Raw genomic sequence first — 24440 nt, 5'->3', positions numbered from 1 at the left:
GGCAGGGCGCTGTCTGGGAGAGGACGCACACTTCCAAAAACATACATACATACATAACAAAATGTGAGAAGAGACATCATAGCATGGGCTTTCTGTGCAATAAATTTTGTCATGCCCCTTGCCTACGAGACATGCGTCTTATGTCCCTTTTAGAAAAATGGGGTGGCGGTAATTCTCTTTCTGGCACAGGGCACCAAAAAGTCTAGTTACAGATCTGCTTGACAATGCCTTCCCAAGCTGGTATCAACTCTTTTATTTTATTGAAATATTGTTCCATTATCAATCCAGTGTATTCCATACATTGGCACTCACAGGTAGGAACTTGTCTGCATGTAATGACTTGCAAGGTGATAGTTCCATGCATGTCACCCTTCCAGTTTATGGTGAAAGTAATGTCAAAAAGTTGAGTGTGTGAGGAAGCAAACAAGACATGTAAAATAGTATATTTTTTCTACATTCACATCAACTTTTTCTTTAAACAGACCACCACATACTGATAAATCTGTAGGACAATATAAAATATACATCTTTGTGGATCGTATAATATACCAATAAGATATCAGCATGGGCAACACAATTTGTGTTCCTATAGGGCAGGTGTGGGGAACGCCTGGGCCCGCGGGCCGTGTAAGGCCCGCAAAACCACTTGATCCGGCCAGGCTCACCTAACCAAGGGAGATGCTGGGCACCCGCTGGCTCCTTACCCTCAGCGACAGCTGAAAGCCGGAGCTCACTCCTGAGCTCTTGCTTCCGGCTCTGACAGTGTGCGGCTGTGCGCTATGAGAGAGAAGTCATGACGTCTCTCCCATAGTTTCGAGGAGCGGACGGCCAGGTGGTGTGCAGCGGTCCGGAAGCAGGAGCCGGGCTGGTGAGTATTGTGTTTTGTTTTTATGTGTGTGTGTGTAAGTGGCTACTAGAGGGGGCACATCTAATGGGGCATAACAAGTGACTGGGGGCATATCTAATGGGGCATAACAAGTGACTGGGGGCATATCTAATGGGGCATAACAAGTGACTGGGGGCATATCTAATGGGGCATAACAAGTGACTGGGAGAATATCTAATGGGGCAAAACAACTGACTGGGAGCATATCTAATGGGGCATAACAAGTGATTGGGGCATATCAAGTGACTAGGAGCATATCTAATGGGGTATAACAAGTGACTGGGGGCATGTCTAATTGGGCATAACAACTGACTGGGGGCATATCTAATGGGGCATAACAACTGAATGGGGGCATATCTAATGGGGCATAACAACTGACTAGGGGCATATGTACTGGGGTATAACAACTGACTGGGGGCATAACTACTGGGGCACATCTACTAGAGGCATAACTACTGACTGGGGGCATAATTACTGGGGGCATAACTACTGGGGGCAGGCTAATTTTTAAGTTGATAATTTTTGTATGGCCCACGAAGGAGTTTATAAATATCCAAATGACCCTTGGTAGAAAAAAGCTTTCCCACCCCTGCTACAGGCGCTGCTTCAGTAAGGCTTAGCACTGGTTTTGCCTATTATATTGACCATAAATAATTTGAATTGGTCCTAGACCACCAACCCAGGACACCACTACAAGTTCCTAGTTTGGGAACCACTGAGAGAATAGATGTTTGTATGAAGCTCATTTTGCAATAATTCTTCTGCTGTTCCAGGACCTTAGCGCTGATTTCTTTTTTGATCCAATCATGTACCGCAGCTCTCAGAACTCTGCAGGTCAGTCATTGGTCAAGTCCTAGGAAGCAGGCCAGATTCTGTACCGCAGATCACATCCAGCACCGTTTCATCACTTTTTTTTTATTGATACAGTTTTTAAGTGAAAATAGATTTAAACTGTATGATATTATCTCCACTGTAGTTGTTTAGAATGTACTGTAATTAACATTTGTTTAAGTGGTCTCATAGCACTTGTATTTGTCTACAGTATTTTGCACAGAAACAAAGTCTGTGTCATTGGAACCCTTACCACAGCCCACAGTTATCACATCCCTCCTGAGGTGTCAGTAATCCTTGTGGGCTTCATATAAATCTTTTGTGCAATTCACAATATGAGCTTACTATCTTCGGAGTGTTAGAGAATGAATATAACTTTTTATTTTTTTTCTTATTTTTTGGTCAGATAATTATTATTTTTTTGTAAATTATTTCAAAATCTAACTGGACCCTTTTTTGTTACTTTCCCCTTAGCGCACTTTAACATTTTTATAAAATAGAACTTTTTCTAAAAGCAATTACAGAGCAAGACCATTTTACTTACTATGTAAGCTGCAGAACTAGGTGTCCTGTTAGTTGCTTTTCTTTGTACCCTTGTATGTCTTACTGCCATGTTTGGCTAATCGTACAGTGTAACCTATGTAGTGTGCCCAACATGGCTGCCTCGCCTGGTACTCTCTTGTGTAGGATAAACAATACATGGTTCTGAACTCTCCTAATATTTTTGTCTCCCCAAATATGTGTAATTTCTTCACCTTTTGAGAGGATTTATTAATAAAATAAAGACATCGTCAAGCAAAATATATTTAAAAAATAAATGTCTATTTTTATTTTAAGTAAAATGCTGCCTGTTTTTTCCTTCTTCTTCTTCTTCTTCTACTTCTTCTTCTTATTATTATTATTATTACTATTATTATTATTATTATTATTATTATTATTATAATATGTAATTATTATTATTATTATTATTATTATTATTATTATTTACTCCTGCATAATAAAAAAGGGAATTTTGGACTAAGATTGGTCCAGTAATCTTACAAACTTGTCCTATAAGAGGAACAAGATGACGTAAGCCTCATGACTCATGAAGAGTCATCCTTCAGCACTCAGGAGAGGAAAAAACCCCTTGTGGAGGAAACCTCTGGGGACCCATGGCTGAAGGACTGCCCGTCCCTCTAGGCATTAAGAGACTATGCAGAGTTTGCCCAGACCACCCGCCCACCCACTAACCTTGCTCAACCCAGTCATCCCTTCTGTCACCTCAAATCTGCTATTTTGACCTTTTACCCGGCTGGAGAAGAACGCATCTACACGTCAATGGTGAGAGAGTGAAAAAAGAGAGTAAGAGATGAATGAGAGTGAGGGGGGGGGGGGGGGAGGGGGACAGTCATGACCACCATAGCATTCATTTCTGATGCTAACAGGGATTACAACTGTACAGATGTAGCCATTCTCGTCGTGGCTACATCATATCGCGATTGTGTCTTATTAGGCGCGACCGCACCACGTACGTCTGGACGTCTAAGACGTGTGTGTGCCCCATACGCATGGATGGGAGCGGCAAATGCCGCAGCTCGGCACAGCTAGGCACAGGTGTGCATAACTGTGCCGAGGGTGCACATTTACCTCAGATGTAGCCATGACCAGCGTGGCTACATCTGTATATAGTATTGGATAAAACCAAAAGTAATGATTAAAGCACAATATAATTCTCTTACCTCTGCACATTAATAAAAATGGATCAGCCTGCAATACTGGCATATTGGGCTTTAGGCAGGCAGAGAGAGAGTAAAGGATTTAATTTGCAACATTATAGGCTCACCAAACAACTCCAAGGAGATGTCATAGGTGCGGCTGCACATAAAGAATTTACCTGTAATTAGGAACATTATAGGCCCATCTATACAGCGCGCTTCAAATTTCTCCAATGGCCCATTTGCAGGCGCTTGTGGTTGTTAAGTAATGGTGCTGTCCCAGTAGGTGTGAGATTTTGTTTTTATCCAATACTATGCTGTCCCCAAGGTCATAAGTCATATATTATAATAGTCATACTACAAGTCTGCCGACGATTCGAACTAAACTGCCCTAATCTTTGTCCAGTCACTAACCTTCTGTCATTGTTCTATGCCATGCCTCTGAAGGCATATGGGAGAGACAGCAACAGCACATCCCTGATATAGGCAGTTGCCACTATGACATCAGCATGACCTCACACACCCCACCAGACCGGCCAGAACTGTTTTTTTTCTGGTTTGAGACCTCTGTTATCTTTTACTTGACTGACCTAAGGGAAATGTGATTCATTGTTAAACAATCATTGTTAAACAATATTGGAATGCTATCATTCAGTTAGCGCCCTCAGATCTGTATGATATATATATATATATATATATATGTACAGGTTGAGTATCCCATATCCAAATATTCCGAAATACGGAATATTCCGAAATACGGACTTTTTTGAGTGAGAGTGAGATAGTGAAACCTTTGTTTTTTGATAGCTTAATGTACACAAACTTTGTTTAATACACAAAGTTATTAAAAATATTGTATTAAATGACCTTCAGGCTGTGTGTATAAGGTGTATATGAAACATAAATGAATTGTGTGAATGTAGACACACTTTGTTTAATGCACAAAGTTATAAAAAATATTGGCTAAAATTACCTTCAGGCTGTGTGTATATGGTGTATATGTAACATAAATGCATTCTGTGCTTAGATTTAGGTCCCATCGCCATGATATCTCATTATGGTATGCAATTATTCCAAAATACGGAAAAATCCCATATCCAAAATACCTCTGGTCCCAAGCATTTTGGATAAGGGAGACTCAACCTGTATATATATATATATCACACATAGCTTTTACACCTACAGATGTGTCCTCATACACTATTGCTGCAGTTGTGCCAAACATCCCTTCTCGATGCCAAGTTCTGCTGTATACTGATTCATATTCAGTCGCACACACATTGGCGTTTCTATAATGGGTGCAATGTGTGCAGTGCACTGCACACGGCCCCTGGGTCCAGGGGTGCCCACACTGCACCCATTTTAATACTTACCATTCCGGAGTCCAGTGCTGGTCGCTGCAGTCGCGGTGGAAATCGCCGACAAAATGGCTGCCACGCATGCGAAGTAGCTAAATTGGTCTCCGGATCATGGCCGGCACCATGTTTCCGGGGACCTGCGCATGCGCAGTAGACTCCGGCACAATGCCGAAGTCTACAGCGCCGTACAGAGGAGGGGGCCCACCTGGAGGTGCACACGGGCCCCTTCCTCTGTAGAAACGCCCCTGCGCACACATATATACAAGTGTTGCATATCAAATGAATCAACACAGTCTAGTGATGCAGTTTTGTTATTGTGACTAAGATAATGTTCATGCAAATACAGACGATCGACGTGGCTTACTTGAGACGGGAGTCTTGCCCCACATGATGTATTGAGGACACTTCTGTAGTGTAGAGCTGGTGCCAGGGCTGCCATCAAAAATTGTAGGGCCTGGGGCTGACAAAACAGACAGGGCCCCCCCACCAAAAAAAAAATCTGTCACACTGCTCTACCCCTATATGATGTCACACATCATGACGTTACATATGGGTGGAGCATCATGGACTTGCAGGAATGATTCACAGAGAACTGATGCGCAGGGAAGGCTTGATGGTCCTCCCTGTGCATCAGCCCGCTGTTATTGTGCAGCTGGTGCAGCTCTCCAGGTATTGGCAGTAGGAGCTAGAGGTGGGTCCCCCTCTCTATAAGGGCCCAGGACTCCAGTCCCTGCAGCCCCCCCCCCCTGATGGCTGCCCTGGCTGTACAGTATGCTGATCAGAGGCACTCCCAGGGGACATACACACTAACGGGCAGCTATAGGGGTACGTGCGGGGGCACCAACCTCCATATGTGGACCCCAATGACAGAAGAGCCTCCTCAGGTAAGTGGCAGACAGCAGGGGGGGCAGGCGGGCCTAACAGGCAGCAGCGTCAGTGTGGTAGTTTCAGACAATGATTTGGGAGTCCAGAAATTCAGGCTGTGGATTCGTGCCTATCCAGATGCTGGAGCTCGGTGTGTCCCCTTCACCTTCTGGGCCCCTGGACATTTGCCAGTCTAGCCACCTTGTAGTTGCGCTACTGCTATAATGGCAGGTCAGAAAACATTTCTAAATATTAACTAGTATATTGCAGAATTCATAAACAAGGTAGAACTATACTACTGTAAAGCTAACCCACTGGAAAAAAAAAAACACTTTTAAAATGTAGTTGATATTGTAATGATATTCTCCATCACTTTTTTTTTTTTTTTACTTGATAGCATTGACAGATAAAACATTAACCCAGAAACTGACATACAGAAACCTTCAACAAATTCACAGATCTAACTTCACCTCCATCCATTTCACTAAGGTGCAGTAGTCTAAAAAAAATGTCAAAAAGGCTATTTTTTCCATACTGCAGTGGATCCCAAACGGGGTACCGTGACACCCTGGGGTTCCGCGGGCACTTGCAGGGTTTGCTATAAGCTTGGTGGTCCAGGATCAAATGATCATTGTGGCTGCAAAACAAGAGCTGGTGACTGAAAATCATAAAATATGTGGACAAACAGAAGTGCAGCCCTGTCCACCACATCATAACTGACCCTAGGGCTGACATACATACAGTTACTTAATGTAAGATTTGTTTCTAATTTCAAAATAAGAAACTTTTGGCCTATAGGTGCTGGGGAAAAATATGCTTATACTATAGGGTGCTGTCATTCAACAAAGTTTGGGTACCACTGCCTTACTAGACCGGGCTGAAGTGAACCCATCTTCTACAGTAGTGTATTATTTTCCAAGTCAGGACAAAATGGTGTTATTTTTTTTTTTCTTTCTGGCTGCAAGATTTGTTCAAGAATTTTCTTGTGTTATTATTTTCAAACACATTTTTATCATAAGACTGCATTTTGTGGATTTCCACTAGTGGGACTATAGGTAATGTTGTTTGCAAGCCTGTCTGTATTCATTTTATTTATTTAGATTCCTTTCTTTGTTATGAAATATTTAGTAAGTGATTGCATAACATTACCATTATATAAAATAATTTAAAAAAAAATAGGTAAAAATGTACTTTGTTTCTGCTTAGTGGCAGAGAAATTAAAAAATGTAATTTACTCCCGACAGGGGGGTAGCGAACCATTTGGGTACTGCACAGAGTGAACTTCGTCAAACATCCAGTAGATGGCGCACAGAGAATCTGACAAGCACAAGAAGCACCATTCAGATTTCGGCGGAGAGAGAGAGAGATGGAACCAGGGAGTGATGCAGCACTGAGCGTAAGGGAGGAGTGAGGAGGGCTGGCCGGAGTGAAAGCATTGAGAGGGAGGAGGGAGATGTGTGGATGGAGTGAGGAGAGGGGGATTTGGCAGTAGTGGGGCTTTGTATCCGTTGCAGTCATAATTACCTATATCAGTCTATTTAGTAGTTTAGGCTCAGCCTTCGCCATACCTGTTGTTTGCACTCTGTCTCTGCCTCCGGATCTGTTTCTCCCCCTGGCCCTCAGGATGTCCTGACTGGTCCCTTACCCCGGGCTCAGGAGTTGTCACCTCCTGGGCTCTGGACCATGAAAGCGGAGAGAGAGACTGAGCTGATCCGGAGCCTGCTCCTTTCACCTGGGCTGAGAGAGCCAACGTTGTCCTGCAAGGGAGAGAGCAAGATCCGCTGCTGGGGCACAAGTCAGACCCCCCATGGCATGGAGCTGAGAGCTGCTCTGGAAGTGGCCAGAGATTACGAGAGAAAGTGACAGAAACAGTGACAGCTTTCTATAGCGCTGCTGCCAAGCTCACCCTAATTGAACACTTACCCAGGATAGTGTCCGGACATGGGACCACGGTGTCCGCTGTAAGTGAAACAAAAAAGATTGGACCCCGAGTATGGGGCCCCTGGTCCCATTGCTCCTGGGGGCCCTGATTTGGGTCTGTGTCTGGACAGATGACCCCAGCAAAGTGATATCAGATCGTTATGCAGTCTACTGGAACAAGAGTAACCCCAGGTAAGGGCCTGCATGTGTGGGGAAATAAGTCTTACAGCTGAGGAGGTGGGTTATAGTGTGCTGCATGCAGAAAGTTTCTGGTAAAGCCGGCGGCCACTAAGCAGCATGCAGCACAGTAGAGCTGCAGCCAGTGGGACGTGGGGAGAGCTGCTGGTGGGCAGTGTGTGTAAGCTTTGGGGTATGGCAAAAGACTGTGGATGTAGATGCATGGTGACTCTGAGTTCCAACATGTGGGCACTTTACAACCAGGAACTCTCATGTACCTTTGAGGAATTGACTTTAAGTAAATAACTGCAATAGGTATTATAACTTATAAGTGAGGTGTTTTAATAAATGACATGAGGTTGTAAACTCAGGCAGAGCCCAATTACAAAGAGTATCAAAAGCCAATGCTACTGTACAGTATATTGTCATTTTTCAATTCCTCGATCTGCAAGTAGTCTTGCAACTGATGGAGAATCAATGGGCAACTGATTTATATACTTCATGACAGTTGTACATTGTGTTTGTAAGCTATTTACGCTTCAACTTATCTCAAGTTTGCTATGTTCAGCAAATGACCTTTCATTTGTGTTCTGTTATCTGCTCCAGCACTCTGTCTAGCTAAAGACCAGCTCAGTTGGTTTTCTGTATGTGACATGCTGTGTAGCACTTGGGCAGAATATTTGCTTTTCCTGAGCAGCTCCAGATGCTGCAAGCAAAAACTCCAGGGACCTGACACTCCCCCAATGCACAGGATCATTATAGGCTACAAGTGGATCTGATGAGCAGAAATGGACTCCCAAGAAAATATCCACTTACTGTAGTTCTTTGGGGGTTTTTCTTTTAGCACAAACATAGATATTGCATCTAAACAGTTATTCTGCCTGTTCTTTAATAATGTCATTTTGTAACACTAAGACCTGTTATACGACATGGTGGTCTGCGTTTGAAACAGGGCTGGCATGCTAGAGCATACTTTCTACTATTGGTTAGCATGCATAGTGCGTATTATGTTGTATTGGCTGGCAAGCATCGTGAGTATTATGTTAAATTGGTTGGCATGCTTAGTGTATCTTATGTAGTTTTGGTTGGCATACTCACTGCATAATATGTAGTATTAGTTGCTTAATGCATCTTATGTTTTATTGGTTGGCATGCTTAATGCGTCTTATGTAGTATTGGTTGGCATGCTTAATGCATCTTATGTAGTATTGATTGACATGCCTAGAGCAATTGGTTGGCATGCTTAGTGCATTGGTTGGCATGCTTAATGCAATGCATCTTCTGTAGTATTTGTTGGCATGCTTAATGCATCTTATGTAGTATTGGTTGGCATACTTAGTGTATTGATTGGCATGCTTAATGCGTCGTATTTAGTATTGGTTAACATGCTTAGTGTATCGTTTGGCATGCTTAATGCATCTTCTTATGTAGTATTGGTTGGCATGCTTAGTGCATCTTATGTAGTATTGGTTGGCATGCTTAGAGTATTGGTTGGCATACTTAATGCATCTTCTGTATTATTGGTTGGCATGCCTAGAGCAATTGGTTGGCATGCTTAGTGCATTGGTTGGCATGCTTAATGCAATGCATCTTCTGTAGTATTGGTTGGCATGCTTAGTGCATCTTATGTAGTATTGGTTGGCATACTAAGTGTATTGATTGGCATGCTTAATGCGTCTTATGAAGTATTGGTTCGCATGCCTAGTGCATTGGTTGGCATACTTAATACAATGCACCGTCTTTAGTATTGGTTGACATGCTTAGTGCATCTTATGTAGCATTGGTTGGCATGCTTAGTGCATTTGTTGGCATGCTTAATGCGTCTTATGTAGTATTGGTTGGCATGCTTAGTGCATCTCATGTAGTATTGGTTGGCATACGTATTGTATATAATTTGTGATTGGAAGACATGCTTGGTACATATTATGTTGTAGTTGTTTTGCACACTATATATTACACAGTATTGCTTGGCATGTCTAATGTATGTGTTTTGAATTGTACAAGATGCCAGTAAGTCTGTTTAATGTTCAAATTGCCTTTCCCAGCATGTTTGCTTCATGTGGTATACAGTTACATTGTTATTGTGGGCTTAGGTCATGCTAGAATTTGACATGCTTAAGTTTGGTGTGCAATAGTTATTATCAATGTATGTAGTGTGAAGAAGTTCTCATGATCAGTGTGTATGTGTATTGTATACTGCAAGTTGAAAGTGTGAGTGTACTTTTTATGGTATAAATTGTATCGCTTTATGTTAGGAGAAAAGAAAAAAACAAAACTAAAAAACAAACATATTTTTCCCCACAATGTAAAATTAAGTAGTAGGAGAAGCTGTCATTGTGATCTTACAAAGTATAATGTACTAAACTATACTTACCATACAATAGCAATACAGCATAATAAAAAGTTAGAATATTTATAATAAATAGTACTAAATGCAGAAGAGAGTGCTTTAGTGTAAGTATATGTACTGCATCTGGCAGCTATGAGGGTCCGAGCCACACATTAGTAATAGAGGGTATCTTGTGGAATAAAACATTGACATGGTTTCAATGTGCATGTCTGTTGGGCAGCTTAGTTTGGCATATGTGTATTTTGTGGCTTTGTAATTTGCTTTTATTGTGCTTTCATAAGTTTAATTACTATAATATGCAGTATATGAAGGCATGCATTATATACATTGTTTATCACTTGTTGGCATGCTTAGAGAGTGTTGGAGATATGACTGGCATCTCTGATATAAGTGAGTTGGATTGAATTGTGTGCATGTAGTAGTGGCAAGTGTGCATGTTCAAATCTCCACTGTCATTTTTAGTATGTACTTTTATTATGTATTTGTCTTGTGTTAAGAGTTTGCATGACGTATGTATAATGGAATCAAGTTAGCATGATCTGAATAGTGCTGGCATGACAAGTCTGTGGCTAATGGAATACTGGTCAGCATTCTAATTAAATGTATACTGCAGTTATGGTTAACTATATATGTATATGTTTAGTGCATGAATATGTTTAGTGCATGATTATTGCATGCAATATTAGCACACATCAGTATGGCAACTACGTACAGTAGTAGGCATGATACGATAAGTTCATGGTTACTATAGTACAGGCTGCCATTCTCATGACATCTACTGTATGGTGAAGTACTATCTGAGATAAACACTACCAGAGTGCAATATAAGTTACTATGTGCATACTGCAGAACAGCTCTGAGTAATCACTGAGTGCATGGTGCTGTAATCAGATGGCATGATTAGGGCTTGGGCATTGTACAAACACTGTAGTACAGGTTGGCATGATCACTCTATATGCATCATGGTTTGACGTGATAACTATATTCACATTGTACTACACACTGGTATAATAATAGCTAATTGTTTGGTAAGTGTATTCATTTGTGCATAACTGGATGGTTGGTTTAATCAGTGTATTTACAATGGGAAGCATGTTTGCAGTGTTAAGTGTATGTACCGTGCAGTACACGTAGGTGTAGTAATGTAGTATATAGTGCATACAGTGTACAGTGACAATAGTATGTATGTACAGGCCAGTACACATTTGTAATCATTATATGTACACTAAGCATGTTGCCATAATTGGTGTATGAACAGTGTGCACAATCGGTTGTTGCATGTACAGTATAGTAGTACATGTTAATGTAATCAGTGCACCTTATTGTTCATTTTACAGTACAGCACATTTTGGTATAATAATTGTATGTATGGTTAAGTTCTGTCTGACATATGTGTATATGACATATATATGTATAATGCATGTATACAGTGATTGCATGTATAATGCAGTAGCAGTTAGCATGATCACTATATGTATTGTAGATTGCTGGCCATCATGCTTCATTTTTATGCAATAGTATGCAACATGTGTCTGTATTTTATATTGCAATATTTTTTAAGATCTTAAAGTGTGGCGAATTGTTTGCTACCATGCGCTAATGAGTGGCGTGACTACTCTGCGTGAATTTAGTGCCTTACTTGCCAGGTTAGGAAATAATGGCAACTAGTAACCAGAACAAGTTTGCTTTTTCAAGCTGTGATTAAAGTATGTACTACTGAAAATACAGTATGAGTGTAGTGTCTTGGTATGACTATAATATGTTGTTTATAATATGTTGTCAGGACATGTGAAGCTGGCATGTTCACTATCATCCTCACTAGCGCCTCACTTCTTGAATGTATGTTGTGCAATATGCTGACATGCCTAATATGTTTACTATGGCCTCTAATATATTACTGTTATCGCTCTAAAGTTTTAATTTATGAGATAACTTGAGAAAATATTTTTAAAACAAGAAATGGCCCAACGTAAGAGTTGTAATTTCTGTGCTGTCTCAGTAATAAGAACACCAAAGAAAATAAAGTGCAGCTACAAATGTCTGCATGCTGACGGTGCCCAATTTTCAGCCAGTACAAAATGTGTAAGCCATTACGCCATTCTCTGGAGGTGTGCGATCAATCTATAGGCAGATATATTGTTATTATTGTTCTAGCATGCCATTTTAGAACATCATAAAATTCATTAATTTAAACTAGTAGGAGGAAGAGCTCAAAGCTGTCTAATCACTAATCTGTCAAACTATCCTATGAAAATAAAGGCAGAATAAATGATCCCCGAGTAAGTACATCCATAGAATAAAAATTGAAAAGCAGCTGTCATTACTGAAAATCTCTGAACTGAAGCGACTCTTTCTCCAAAGCTGCATTAAACTGTACCTGTGTACCTTGAACTAATAGTGCAGTAAACGCTAACATCCAAAGACCTTAGTCAACACCAGGAACGATTCAATTTTCAGTTTAATACACAATCCTCCTTGTTTTCAGAAAATACTGCACTTCAAATGCTCAATTCCATCCAGTAAATATTACCTCATTATTTTTGATAAAAGTGTTTTTTTATATTCAAAATTCTTAGCCCACCAGTGAATTTCCTTTTTGCTTTGCCAGTTTATTTCTCTACCACTTCATTTATGTCTTGTAACAGATAAGTAGATTTGCACTTCATGTAGGTGTATAATAATATATAAATATATTTCTAAAATCTTTAAAATTTGTTGTTACTTAATACTCAACTTTTTTGGCCCAACATATACTGTACGTTTACTATATAAACACTTCCAGCTGTTTTGTAAAACTACAGTAAAGAGATTAACTTTCCAAAATGTATTCTCAATATATAAGTCTCTAGGCATGTTCTATAAACCTCTGAATGCATTATATAAAATACATAAATAGCTCAGGTCGGAATAATATGATGTTCCAGTTGAGAGGCTGTGGTCTGCCTTTTTTTTTTTATCCACAAGCAGTTCCCTTCCTCTGTTGATTACTCTACATATGGATTTTATTACATGCATTAGTCCACATTTTTTAGTCCCTTTCCCTCAGTTTTGGGTTTCTGCCTGCAATTCTGATTCTGGCCTAAGATATTTCTTTTGTTCAGTTAAATGTTCAACATATGTTAAAATTCTTAAAGGATCCCTAGTCTGGCGTGGATCGACATTTTTATTTTTTTTGCTCAGCGTTTCCAGACCCGACCGGCTTCTTTCCAAGCGCCTGAGTTATTAAATGAAAGAGAACAGTCTGAGAGGATTAAGCACCTCACATAATTTAACACACTGATAGCGATCTGTAAAAATAGCACTGCTTACTTACTCAGAGTGTTCTGAACAAGTTTTCAGGAAAAAAATCCAATAAATCAGACAAAAAAGGAACATTTCATCCTAAACTGTTATTTTTTTTCCTACAGCCCTTCATTACAACTAAGATTTTCATTGAGAAATTCTGAAATTTGTAATAGCTGGAAGATGTAAGCTTGCTCTATGTAACAACATTTGTAATTTCTAAGTGCATAATTTCTAAGATACATTTAAAAATATTTAGGCAATGTTTGGTTCAAAAAATGAAAAAATGTCCATAATTGTAAATATATGTATTTAGAACGTAATTGTACAATTTTTTTTATATATCTGCTTTTACTTGTTATTGTTTCTCCTTATAATCAAACTTCTGATTATAATACCGCTTGGCTGAAGTACTTATTTAATTATGTTGGCCTCCATTACGTAAGTATACTTACATTTCATTAATAAGGTGCTTTACAAATGGAGAACAACTCTTCTCTCTAATAATATTCAATGGTTCAGATGTAGAATTTTGTGCTCAAAGTCACATAGCACAGAATTAAATTCAATTTTTTTTAATGTCATTTTTTTACATTTCTTTTTTATTACCTTACTTGAACACTTTGTTTTATATATTACATGTTACTTATTGTTGATAGTCCCTCATTATTATATTACTTTTAAATTATACATTTCATAAAGAACTGCAAAACAAAGCTCAACGCTTACAATCGTGCAAAATAAGTGTTATCGCGCTATAAGACATTAGCGCCAAAATATTGTGTATTTCACACTACAGACATAATTATTTTAATTCAAACACACACACACACACACACACACACACACGTATGTATGTATGCACTGGTGCTCATATATCCATAGCCTTCCTTACTGTCAATCTATTAGGTATGATGTATTACACAGAAACTCTGCTGAATTCATAAGGTCTATAGTTGGTATTATTATTCATAATTGAATCCACCCTGTATTTTAGTGTTTTGTGGTGTTTATAGCTGTGCCATGAATTACTGTAATTTGTATCTGAAAGCCGCTTGGGAATTATGTGTGCCTAGGACTGCATGAAAATATTGTGTGGCTATTTTATTATTTTATGTACATCCCTAAATTTCCCTCTTTGTGTGTGTGTGTCTGTTTCAGAGACTAAGACCAAGAGAGTCTTTTGCATACACTTAGTATTGTATATTTTTGAGCCTACAAAGACAAACACTGCGAGTAGTCTCAAGGTCATCAATATCAGTTTTTTTTATTTGAGATGAAAAATGGGCATCTTGTGCATAATCTTCATGGGTATAAAATAATGCACAATGTATTTTTTTGCTTACAATGGAACTATTGGTAAATTGAAACGTTATTTGAAATTACTATTTGTTAACATTAGTATACAGTTGTAAATGACCTCTACACTAAGCATTTAAGATACAAACCACAACTTTAGAACTACAATTAATCAGTTTATGTGCTGTCTCCTTTTTGCTGGTAACCTAAGTTACCAGGTGACCCTTTGCCAGATCTCATGATAGTACACCCTGATGCATGTTTGATACGAGAAAACATGGTAAAATTACTTTATTTCGTTCTCGTTGGTTAAACCATTCAAAACATATTTATTTGGAATGTGATTCTTTAGATAGAATATAAACTATGTGCACTAACAAAATAAAAAAATAAAAGATTTTCAACTGGATAGAAAGTCCTTTTAGCTGGTTATGCTGGTGACACCTGATTATTCTAGTCCAACTGTCCCTGCTTTAAAGTTTTCTAATTACCTGTCTTTGTGTCTGATGGGGTAATACTTTTAGAATCTAGCTCTTCAGATTAATAGTTTATATACTCATGCATATATCTTGAGTTCATGATTTATCCATTGTGTGTGCTGAATGTAGATGTAGAGACACCAGACTGCCATGTGTAAATTGTAGATCCTAAGCTCAGTTAAGTACCCAGTGGGACTATGTATAAATAGATCAGGATACTTGCCCCACTATGCCAGTAACTGTGTTTTCAGTTACTTTAAAACCTCTATGAACCAAAGTGCAGTGGCTCAATTCATTCGCCAGAAAAAGTTGTGCCACAAGAAAGACAGTGGGTAGATATAGATGGTATAGAAACGGCACTATTGCATTTGGGCTTACATTCTTCAAAGCAAACTGACATTATATTTTCTCTTCATCATCCAGTTTACCTGTTATCCCCATCTCTTTTTTTGCTTCAGTGCTCCAAACATCACCACTGTCTCTGTATGTGCTTCATCCTCAAAATATATGTCTGCAGAAGTGTAGCAGGCCAAATAAACACTGATATATTTGACGTATATGCCTGATACATTCGGCTCGTACACTCCATTTTATCTTGTAGTGAAGAATTACCATGGCTTGGGTGTGTTTGGTTGTGTACCCCAATATGTACGTAGGTTTTAGGGAAAGCAGGTGTCATTTGGGGCCACATTACACCCAGAGAAGTGCCTGATCAAACCTCTCTGTACAAACCTTGACCTCGAATTACCGTGGCTGCCTGAACCTACTGGAATATCAGTCATCAACAATCTGAAAGTACAGGTCGGATTGCTAGTTTGTTTTGGACTAGACGTCAACACATTCATGGCCGTGCATATTATGATTCAATGCACTCATTAAGGGAATGAAATGGCATTTGTCAACATGAACTTAGACACAACATAAAATGTGAAAAGAAGATTTATAGAGAAAGGACAATCAGTTTGACTATGGGAAAAGTGTGTGCTAGGTTAGAGAATGGCTTATGCTTAGTATCTACAGGCAGCTGCTCTTATTTGTCCATGACATGTACAACAAAGTTTCTTAGCTCTGTCCTCTAGTGCCCCAAGCGTTTCAGTGACTCCTTTGTGTTAGAATATGTTGGATATTTGCTTGTCCAGTTTATTTGATCAATTCAGTTTGTATAGTTATTAGCGTCTCCAAAGCTGGCTTGTTGGAGACACTAGAGGTAAGGGCACAGCTACAGATATGTCCTCACTGTGATCCAGCTAGTCAGTTAATCAGATTGATTCATACGCTTTGAAGGAAACATGCTGTTTTGATAATATTGCAGTGGCATAACTTAGGGGGCTGCTGTTTGAAATATAGGGGCTCTTTATTCAACCCTCCTGTAATAGGTGTTATTATTGATGGATTGTATGACTTCCCTTGTCACAGCTACAATTTATTAATCTTGATTAGGATTCAGTGAAGATAATTTGACAGGTAACACACTGCAGACTGAGAAAGGGAGAGATGACATACCTGTGCCTTTATGCACTACATTACCTCAGCATATACTAGTCCTAAGAGCAGTGACTCTCAAACTGTGTGCTGTGGCTCCCTGGGGTGCCTCAGGACACTTGCAGGGGTGCCTTGGAATGGTGGTCCATGACCAATTCAAATTATTTATGGTCAAGGTAATAAGCAAAACCAGTGCTGGTGGCTGCCAGTCATAAAACATGTGCACAAACAGAAGCATATATTGTCCCTCACCACATAACTGAACCTAAGGATGATATATAAACACAATTTACTTCATTTAATATTTATTTTAAAAATTTCTCAATAAGAAACTTTTGGCCTAGGGGTGCCGTGAAAAAAAATCTTATACTCTAGGGCGGCATGATTCAAACAGTTTGGGAACCAATGCCTGAGTGTCACTGTGCATGCTGGATTGCTGCATGCTGCACACAATAGTATTTACTCCCTCTGCATCACCACACTGGAGCCTGTGTTTGTTAAACACACATTAACAGTGATATTGTTGTCAAAAGGAGTTAGCAGTAGATCAGTCACTGAACCTCATTTACAAAAGTCAAAATGGCTCCTCTTTGTTGAATATACCTGGTGCACATACATTTTCAATGGTGTGCAATGGTTTGTGTTGCATGATGGCATTATTAGTGACAGTAGAAGTCTGTATGAGATACAATCCCGACTTCTCCTCTCTCTCATTATTGATGTCAGTTGTATTAAAATAAAATTAAGTGTTATTTTAGGAGATTTACAGACAAGTCTAATTTAAGAGGAAGAAGGAATTTGATGTGATTTAAACACTATTGCACATTGTACCTCTTCACACTTTTCCTCCTTATATTAACGTTATTAACATTTATTTATATAGTACCAGCATACACTGTAGTGCGTTACAGTTGGGACTACAAACTTAGACGCAGTTCTAGTTTGAAGAGGTATGTACAAATTGGCAGAGTAGGTGTGCACCTGGAATTGGCAGATCATATATGGTTATAGCTGCAGAAGCCAAAGTGTGTTTGTAAATGAGGTCAATTGTTTGTGTAATTCTTCTTCAAACTAATATTAATGTAGGTTTCTGACCGCAGAGCTTGCTGTCACTGCTGGACAGATTTGACGTGCCCCAAGTGTTATGTTTCTATTTGATCCGAGAAGAAAAATAATAAGTCATTTGAAGTCTGTCTGTTTAGTCCCTGCTTCTTTGTGATATATGGGATCAGACAAATAGTCATTACTTTTATTATGCTAACAGTTATTCAGTACAGAATGTGTGGGCCTGCCCAATATTTCTGCATGGGGCTAAAACATTTCAATATATATATATTTGGTAAGTGCAATATAGTCAGATTTTTCCCCACTTTCTAGAATTCATACTTCCCAACTTTCCCAATTTAGAAAAAAAAAGACAAGATTTCAGCGCCAAATTGTACCAGGAAGGATGTGGTACATCCCTATGTAGTTGACCATGCCCCTTCTTGTGAGCACTCTGGCAGGGTACACTGTACCTATTTCAGAAACATACAAGTTAGTAGGTATGGAAGTGTTCTGGCTGGATTTGTACATATGTTAGGATGATGCATAAACGGAAATAGTGGATGATGAGGTTTGTGTGGCTCAAGGTGCATGGAAATCACTTACTGATCAAGTGTGATATTAGAATGGCACATGGTCCTGGTGTCTCCTTATTACACTGAGGTATTTAGGGGTCTATTTACTAAGCCTTGGATGGAGATAAAGTACCAGCCAATCCGCTCCTAGCTGACATTTCACAGGCTGGGTTTTTAAAAGGACAGGAGCTGGTTGGCTGGTACTTTATCTCCGTTGACTTTATCTCCATCCAAGACTTAGTAAATAGATCCCTTAATCACTGGTGAGCTTTTTTTTTAATGACTTTTCTGATTGCACGTGTGATTAATTTCGTTGACTTCATGCATGTGAATTGTTGATGACAATCAAGTAGAATTTAATTGAATTGAAAGTGACTACAGGTTGGTTGTGCTTAAGTTGGCATTTTGGTACCTAGAGCACACAGCTGACAAACAGGCAGGACTTGCCTATTTGCCACAATCCCATATCACATGCCATAACCTACTGTTCAATTGCACATGCTTTAGGGATGGGAATAACCAAGCACAAAAGAAGATATGCTATTAATTAAAACTGAGCATATTAAATGTTACCTTCATTGACATGGTCTCTAACATGTAGCTTATCAGATTTCCAAATCCTCTGGTTATAGACATCATTGAGAGCTTCTTTGTTGTTTTTTTCCAGACTGTTGAATCTATCTGTTCATTTGCTTGTTCTGTTTTGCATGCATGATGTCCTTTTATGTCCACAGTTTCATTTATTTCCCTTATAAAGCACTCATCACCATATGGAGTTTATTTCCATTAAAAGAGAACTACTTCTACTTTAGAGCCTAGGACATTGATAGCGCTGGTAGTTAGTCTGTCACTAATATACACTCTATATATGTTTGACCCTATTAGAGGTACAAGGTAAAATCACTGATGGTGCAGATAATTTAATTGCCCCCTAAAATTTACTGAGAAAGTGGGTATGCTTTGGGTTGTAGGTAAAAGTACTCTTGAGTCTTATATGCCTAATTTAACACCTTAATGGAATTTTTCCTATGCTCAAGAAAGGGAAAGTATTATATTTGTGAAGATCATATTGGTTTTACCCCCAGCATCCACTATTATTCCACAGCTTTGTGCTCAAAACCTTTCCAATAAAAGGTGGCTACGTTCACACAGATTATGTGAGTTTAAAGTTACCAGTGTGCCATGGCAATTATGGTTAATCGGGCGACCATCTGGTTTGATCAAAGACTGATCCAATGTAACACGCAGGATAGACGGTGCAGTTAGCTGCTGTTACATACTGATGACGGGCCAGTGACTCTCCATATGGATTATTGGAACAAATGATCAGATCACACATATCGTGTGTAGATGGCTAACAGGGATTTACACTGTGTGTGAAAAAGTCTTATTTTTCTTGTTCAGTATGTGCTTTTTTTTTACCTTTTCACTTATTACTTTTATTGGATCACACAAATGTCTTGTTAGATGTAATAATGACCCAATCTGAATCTAAGAAAACTGTTCAGCTGTACTTTGCATTTGGTAGGCAACGGCTGTGCTATATAAACAGTAGAAAACATTTCATCCTTGTATTACGTACATAGAATAAGTGAGACGTGGAGCATAAAGTAGTCTGCAAGCCACACACACAAGACAATTAGTTACTAGATTGCCCTGTAACCCCACAATAGTCACACTCTCTAATTTGCTCTTTCTTTTCCTCTGTAGATCTGTTGTCTTTGTAGGCGCACACTTTCCTTTGATCCGCTGCCAGCGTTATTTGCTCTCAGCTTCAGTATAGGAAGTTGTCAATCATGTTTCTCCAGCAGGAAGATTCATTCACATCACACCTGGGGACATTTCCACTCTAGGAAAATTAAAAAAAATAAAAATAATAATAATACATGTGCAACGATTAAGATTTTGTTACATGTTTCTGTGCAGTGTTCATCACTTATACCCCCTGCCGGTACCAACTGGGGAGTAAGGTAATATGAAGAAGGTACATTTCGGAGATGTAAAAAGATCAGTTAAAATGTGCATCTACTTTTCTGGGTTTAGGTAGGTGCACGCCTGTATCTACATAAATATTCATGGTCTTGCCTAAGATAGTATCTCAAAAAAAGATGCTATCTAGGTGTATATATGTACAAAGTAAAGTCTAACAACCAAATACCTGGCACCGATGAGCCGCCCCTAATAAGTGCAACTTTCGCCAATTCCTATTTTTTTTTTACTGTTTTACTCTTCTATTGTGATTAATCACATTAGAGAGTGTTAGGATAAAGGGGCTTTGTGTTATATATGGGTCTTTTTTGTCATTTTTAACTCATTTGAGACAATATAATGCAGGAGCTACTGTATGTTTTGTGGGGCTTCCTGCATTAAGGCATAGCCCCTACATTCTCTGCATATTGAGATGCTTTTCTTCCCACCTCACACATAGGTATTGGGTCTTTGGTTTTAGTGCTCCAACCTCAATTTTTTCTGATGGTTCCCAGCTTTCTTTTTCCTCAAATATCACGTTCTTCTTGAGAAAGTTGTGTTATGTACTGTATGTAGGACAGACTTACACATACATGGGGGAATACTCACTATTGTCACCACCAGGTGTTTGCCTGCTGGATGGCGATCCAGTGTCTAATAAGTCTCCCAAAATGTTGCAACATGGTTTAACATTCTATAACATGAGCTTAGATGCTATAGACTATTAATAAGTTTATCGTTCCATATTTTAACACATGCTTTTTTAGTAATAACTGAAACAATGGTAAAAAAGGTTATGACATATGCTCAGTCTCATGATGCATCCAGCTGTGCAACACTAGCCTAGAGTGGGTGGTCTTCAGTATGCCGACTGTCGGGATCCCGGCGCACAGTATACCGGCGCCGGGATCCCGACAGCCGGCATACCAACACTTATTCTCCCTCGTGGGGGTCCACGACTCCCCTGGAGGGTGAATAAAATAGCGTGGCGCTCGTAGCATAGCGCGCCACCGTGCCCGTAGCGTGGCGAGCGCAGCGAGCCCGCAAGGGGCTCATTTGCGCTCGCCACACTGTCGGTAAGCCGGCGGTCGGGCTCCTGGCACCGGTATGCTGGTCGCCGGGAGCCTGACCGCCGGCATATCGTAGTGAACCCGCCTAGAGTACACAGGCGTGCAGAGGTTCTTGACAAGGTGCGTGCCCGACATACTACTGCTGACACGGACCACTCACCTGTCTTCTCTGCATATCAAAATGTTCACAAAAATCATAAAAATAGCACACTTCATCGTCGCTCACTCTGCAACCACATACATAATCGCTGTGGTAGAACTGCTGGACTAGAAGAAGAAAAAAGTCATTAATGGCTACATGTCCCTCACATCTACCAACATGCCCGTTGGACTACCGACATGCCCATTGGACCTCTCCATAGACCTCTCCACTTGCCCTTTGCATGCTAGCAGACAGCTTCCACATGCCTCCAACTTGCATACCCTATCTATGTGCCAGTTTATGCCAGGAACAATATGTGGTTGCTACAGAAAGTATAAAGTTGTGGCTTGACAGTGCTATAAATGCAAAATCTACATTATTCTATTTGTATATAGTATATTAATGTTATGTGTTATTTTTTATTAAAATTTTTTATCATGTTTTCATGTAAATGTAATTAAATACAAATGTTAAATACAAAATAAATTCCATTTAAGAGAAATTAAATACATTTATTTTCTTCTTTAAAACTCCTTACCTACTGCTGTCCAAGTGGACATATGTAAGCAATGTAAGTAGGTGGCAGAAACTATATATAATATAGCCATACTAACGAATTACCATAATTGCAACTTGTAGCACCAAACACCAGCAATAGATACAGCTCCTGTCAGGTGTATGCGTGCCTCAGGGCCGAAACTAGGATTTTTGTCACCCGGGGCAAGGTAGTCATTTGACCCCCCCCCCCAAAAAAAAAAAGATATTTTTTTTTACAATAAAAAAATAAAAAAATAAACAACTAAACATTTTAAAATAAAAAAATAAATGAATAAAAATATTTTATATATATATATATATATATATATATATATATATATATCTCTTTCAGAACTTTTTTACCTGAAAAATTGCCTTTTCTAACATAAATTTCATATCCAGGAAAAAGTGTCCCCATTTTACACAGTACGACAGGCAAGTGTCCCCATTTTACACATTGCGGCAGACAGGTGACCCCATTTTACACATTGCGGCAGACAGGTGTCCCCATTTTACACATTGCGGCAGGAAAAAGTGTCCCCATTTTACACATTGCGGCAGGCACGTGTCCCCATTTTACACAGTACGCTGGCAAGTGTGCCCATTTTACACATTGCGGCAGACACGTGTCCCCATTTTACACAGTACGACAGGCAAGTGTCCCCATTTTACACATTGCGGCAGACAGGTGACCCCATTTTACACATTGCGGCAGACAGGTGTCCCCATTTTACACATTGCGGCAGGAAAAAGTGTCCCCATTTTACACACTGCGGCAGGCACGTGTCCCCATTTTACACAGTACGACAGGCAAGTGTCCCCATTTTACACATTGCAGCAGGAAAAAGTGTCCCCATTTTACACATTGCGGCAGGAAAAAGTGTCCCCATTTTACACATTGCGGCAGGAAAAAGTGTCCCCATTTTACACATTGCGGCAGGAAAAAGTGTCCCCATTTTACACATTGCGGCAGGAAAAAGTGTCCCCATTTTACACATTGCGGCAGGAAAAAGTGTCCCCATCTTACACATTGCGGCAGACAGGTCCCCATTTTACACAATCCGGCAGGTGGTGGGGAGAGGGAGGGAGAGAGAGAGAGGGAGGGAGGGAGAGGGGCTGACTTACATTTGAAGCGGTTCTCGCCGCTCTTCAGCCGCCTCTCCCTCCTCGTCTGCGCGGCTCCCCCTTCTCCCTCCTCCCGAGTGCCCAGCTCGGGGGGCGGGGTTTCGTGGAATGACGCGTTTGCGTCGTGACGCCACGATGCAATCGCGTCATTCCGCGAAACCCCGCCCCCCCGAGCTGGGCACTCGGGAGGAGGGAGAAGGGGGTTTCAAAGTACAAAGAAGTGCCGCGGCGGGCGCCCCGTGCGGTTGCACGGCTCGCCCGCCGCAAGAAACGGCACTGGCGCATAGGGAGAGGGTGTTAGGGGGTCTCGGCGCCCCCTCCAATCCGGCGCCCAGGTCGCCTGCCCCCCTAGCCCCCCCCTAGTTTCGGCCCTGCGTGCCTGCTTGCAGGTCTACCTCAGTCACAATTACATGAACACCCCATACTGTACTTGACTTACATTTACTGTTCTATCCCCCGTTACACGTGTCAGGTTGCTAAGGTTTGCAAGTATAAGAGTTGTCTAAATCTGTATTCTGACAAAGGCATCTGCAATTAATGGGGCGCATTCGCAGTAGGGGAAAACGTCTGTTACACTATAAAAGCAGTCAAGGTGTCAACTCTACTTTAGGACCATAGTGTTTTTTTGGACCATAAAATTGGTTATTCTTATTTTTTGGCAATCTAATAAATTGGTTATTATAAAAACTACATTTTTAATGTGTTTTTTTAAATCAAATGCATTTTAGAAGGTCTTTTTCTTATGCGTTTAGTCATTGTTTAATTTTTTTTGTAATGCAAATTTCATTATGAAAACTAGATGGTAAAATATTTTGAGAATTAACTTTATGAATTTTGAAATCCGTTTCCATTGACTCACTGTTACGGAATTTCCCCTGTCACGAGGTCATGCCCTTGTTTCAGATGGTCAGGGTCATGATTGCCATAACTAAGATGTTGGGAGGAATGACCGAATAAAGAAAAATAAACTCTTTGCTAATTGTCGTTGGTTTCAGTATGGCATAATATTATCTGCTCTTTTAGGTACTTGTTTTTACAATAAATTTTTTTGTATAATAACAAAAAAATTCCTTTATACACAAGCCTCATGAAAGCATGAGAGCCTGCGAGAACTTCACCTGTCATTAGATTACTACCCTGGCCACACACGTGGGCTATGAATGCCAGTTGTATATAGTAACCGCCTAATTATTGCAAATTGCATTGGAAAACAAGATTGTGCTATGGTAAACAAAAGTTGCTTGAGACAAAAGTGACCCTTTCACCGTTTGCACTGGCTGACTTTTCATTGGTCCTCATCCAGTATCCAATTGTCTGCTTATAGCTGTCTTTACCCTAAGCTGCAGTTTGTTTT

The 24440-nt window shown here is 39.9% G+C and overlaps 1 protein-coding gene across 1 annotated transcript in view; it reads left to right on the top strand.

Moving 5' to 3' along the window:
• The first annotated feature begins 7055 nt into the window (after positions 1 to 7055).
• Positions 7056 to 24440, top strand: part of EFNA2 (ephrin A2) — a 361912-nt gene continuing 344527 nt past the window's right edge. The window contains exon 1 of the mRNA XM_063914335.1: positions 7056 to 7748. Coding sequence (XP_063770405.1) covers positions 7630 to 7748 — 119 coding nt within the window. The 5' untranslated portion in view covers positions 7056 to 7629. The remainder of the gene's footprint in view (positions 7749 to 24440) is intronic.

The sequence above is a fragment of the Pseudophryne corroboree genome, chromosome 1 (genome assembly GCF_028390025.1).
Source record: "Pseudophryne corroboree isolate aPseCor3 chromosome 1, aPseCor3.hap2, whole genome shotgun sequence".
Lineage (NCBI taxonomy): Eukaryota > Metazoa > Chordata > Amphibia > Anura > Myobatrachidae > Pseudophryne > Pseudophryne corroboree.
The sequence above is the reverse complement of the archived record's forward strand: the minus strand, read 5'-3'. Positions and strand labels throughout refer to the sequence as shown.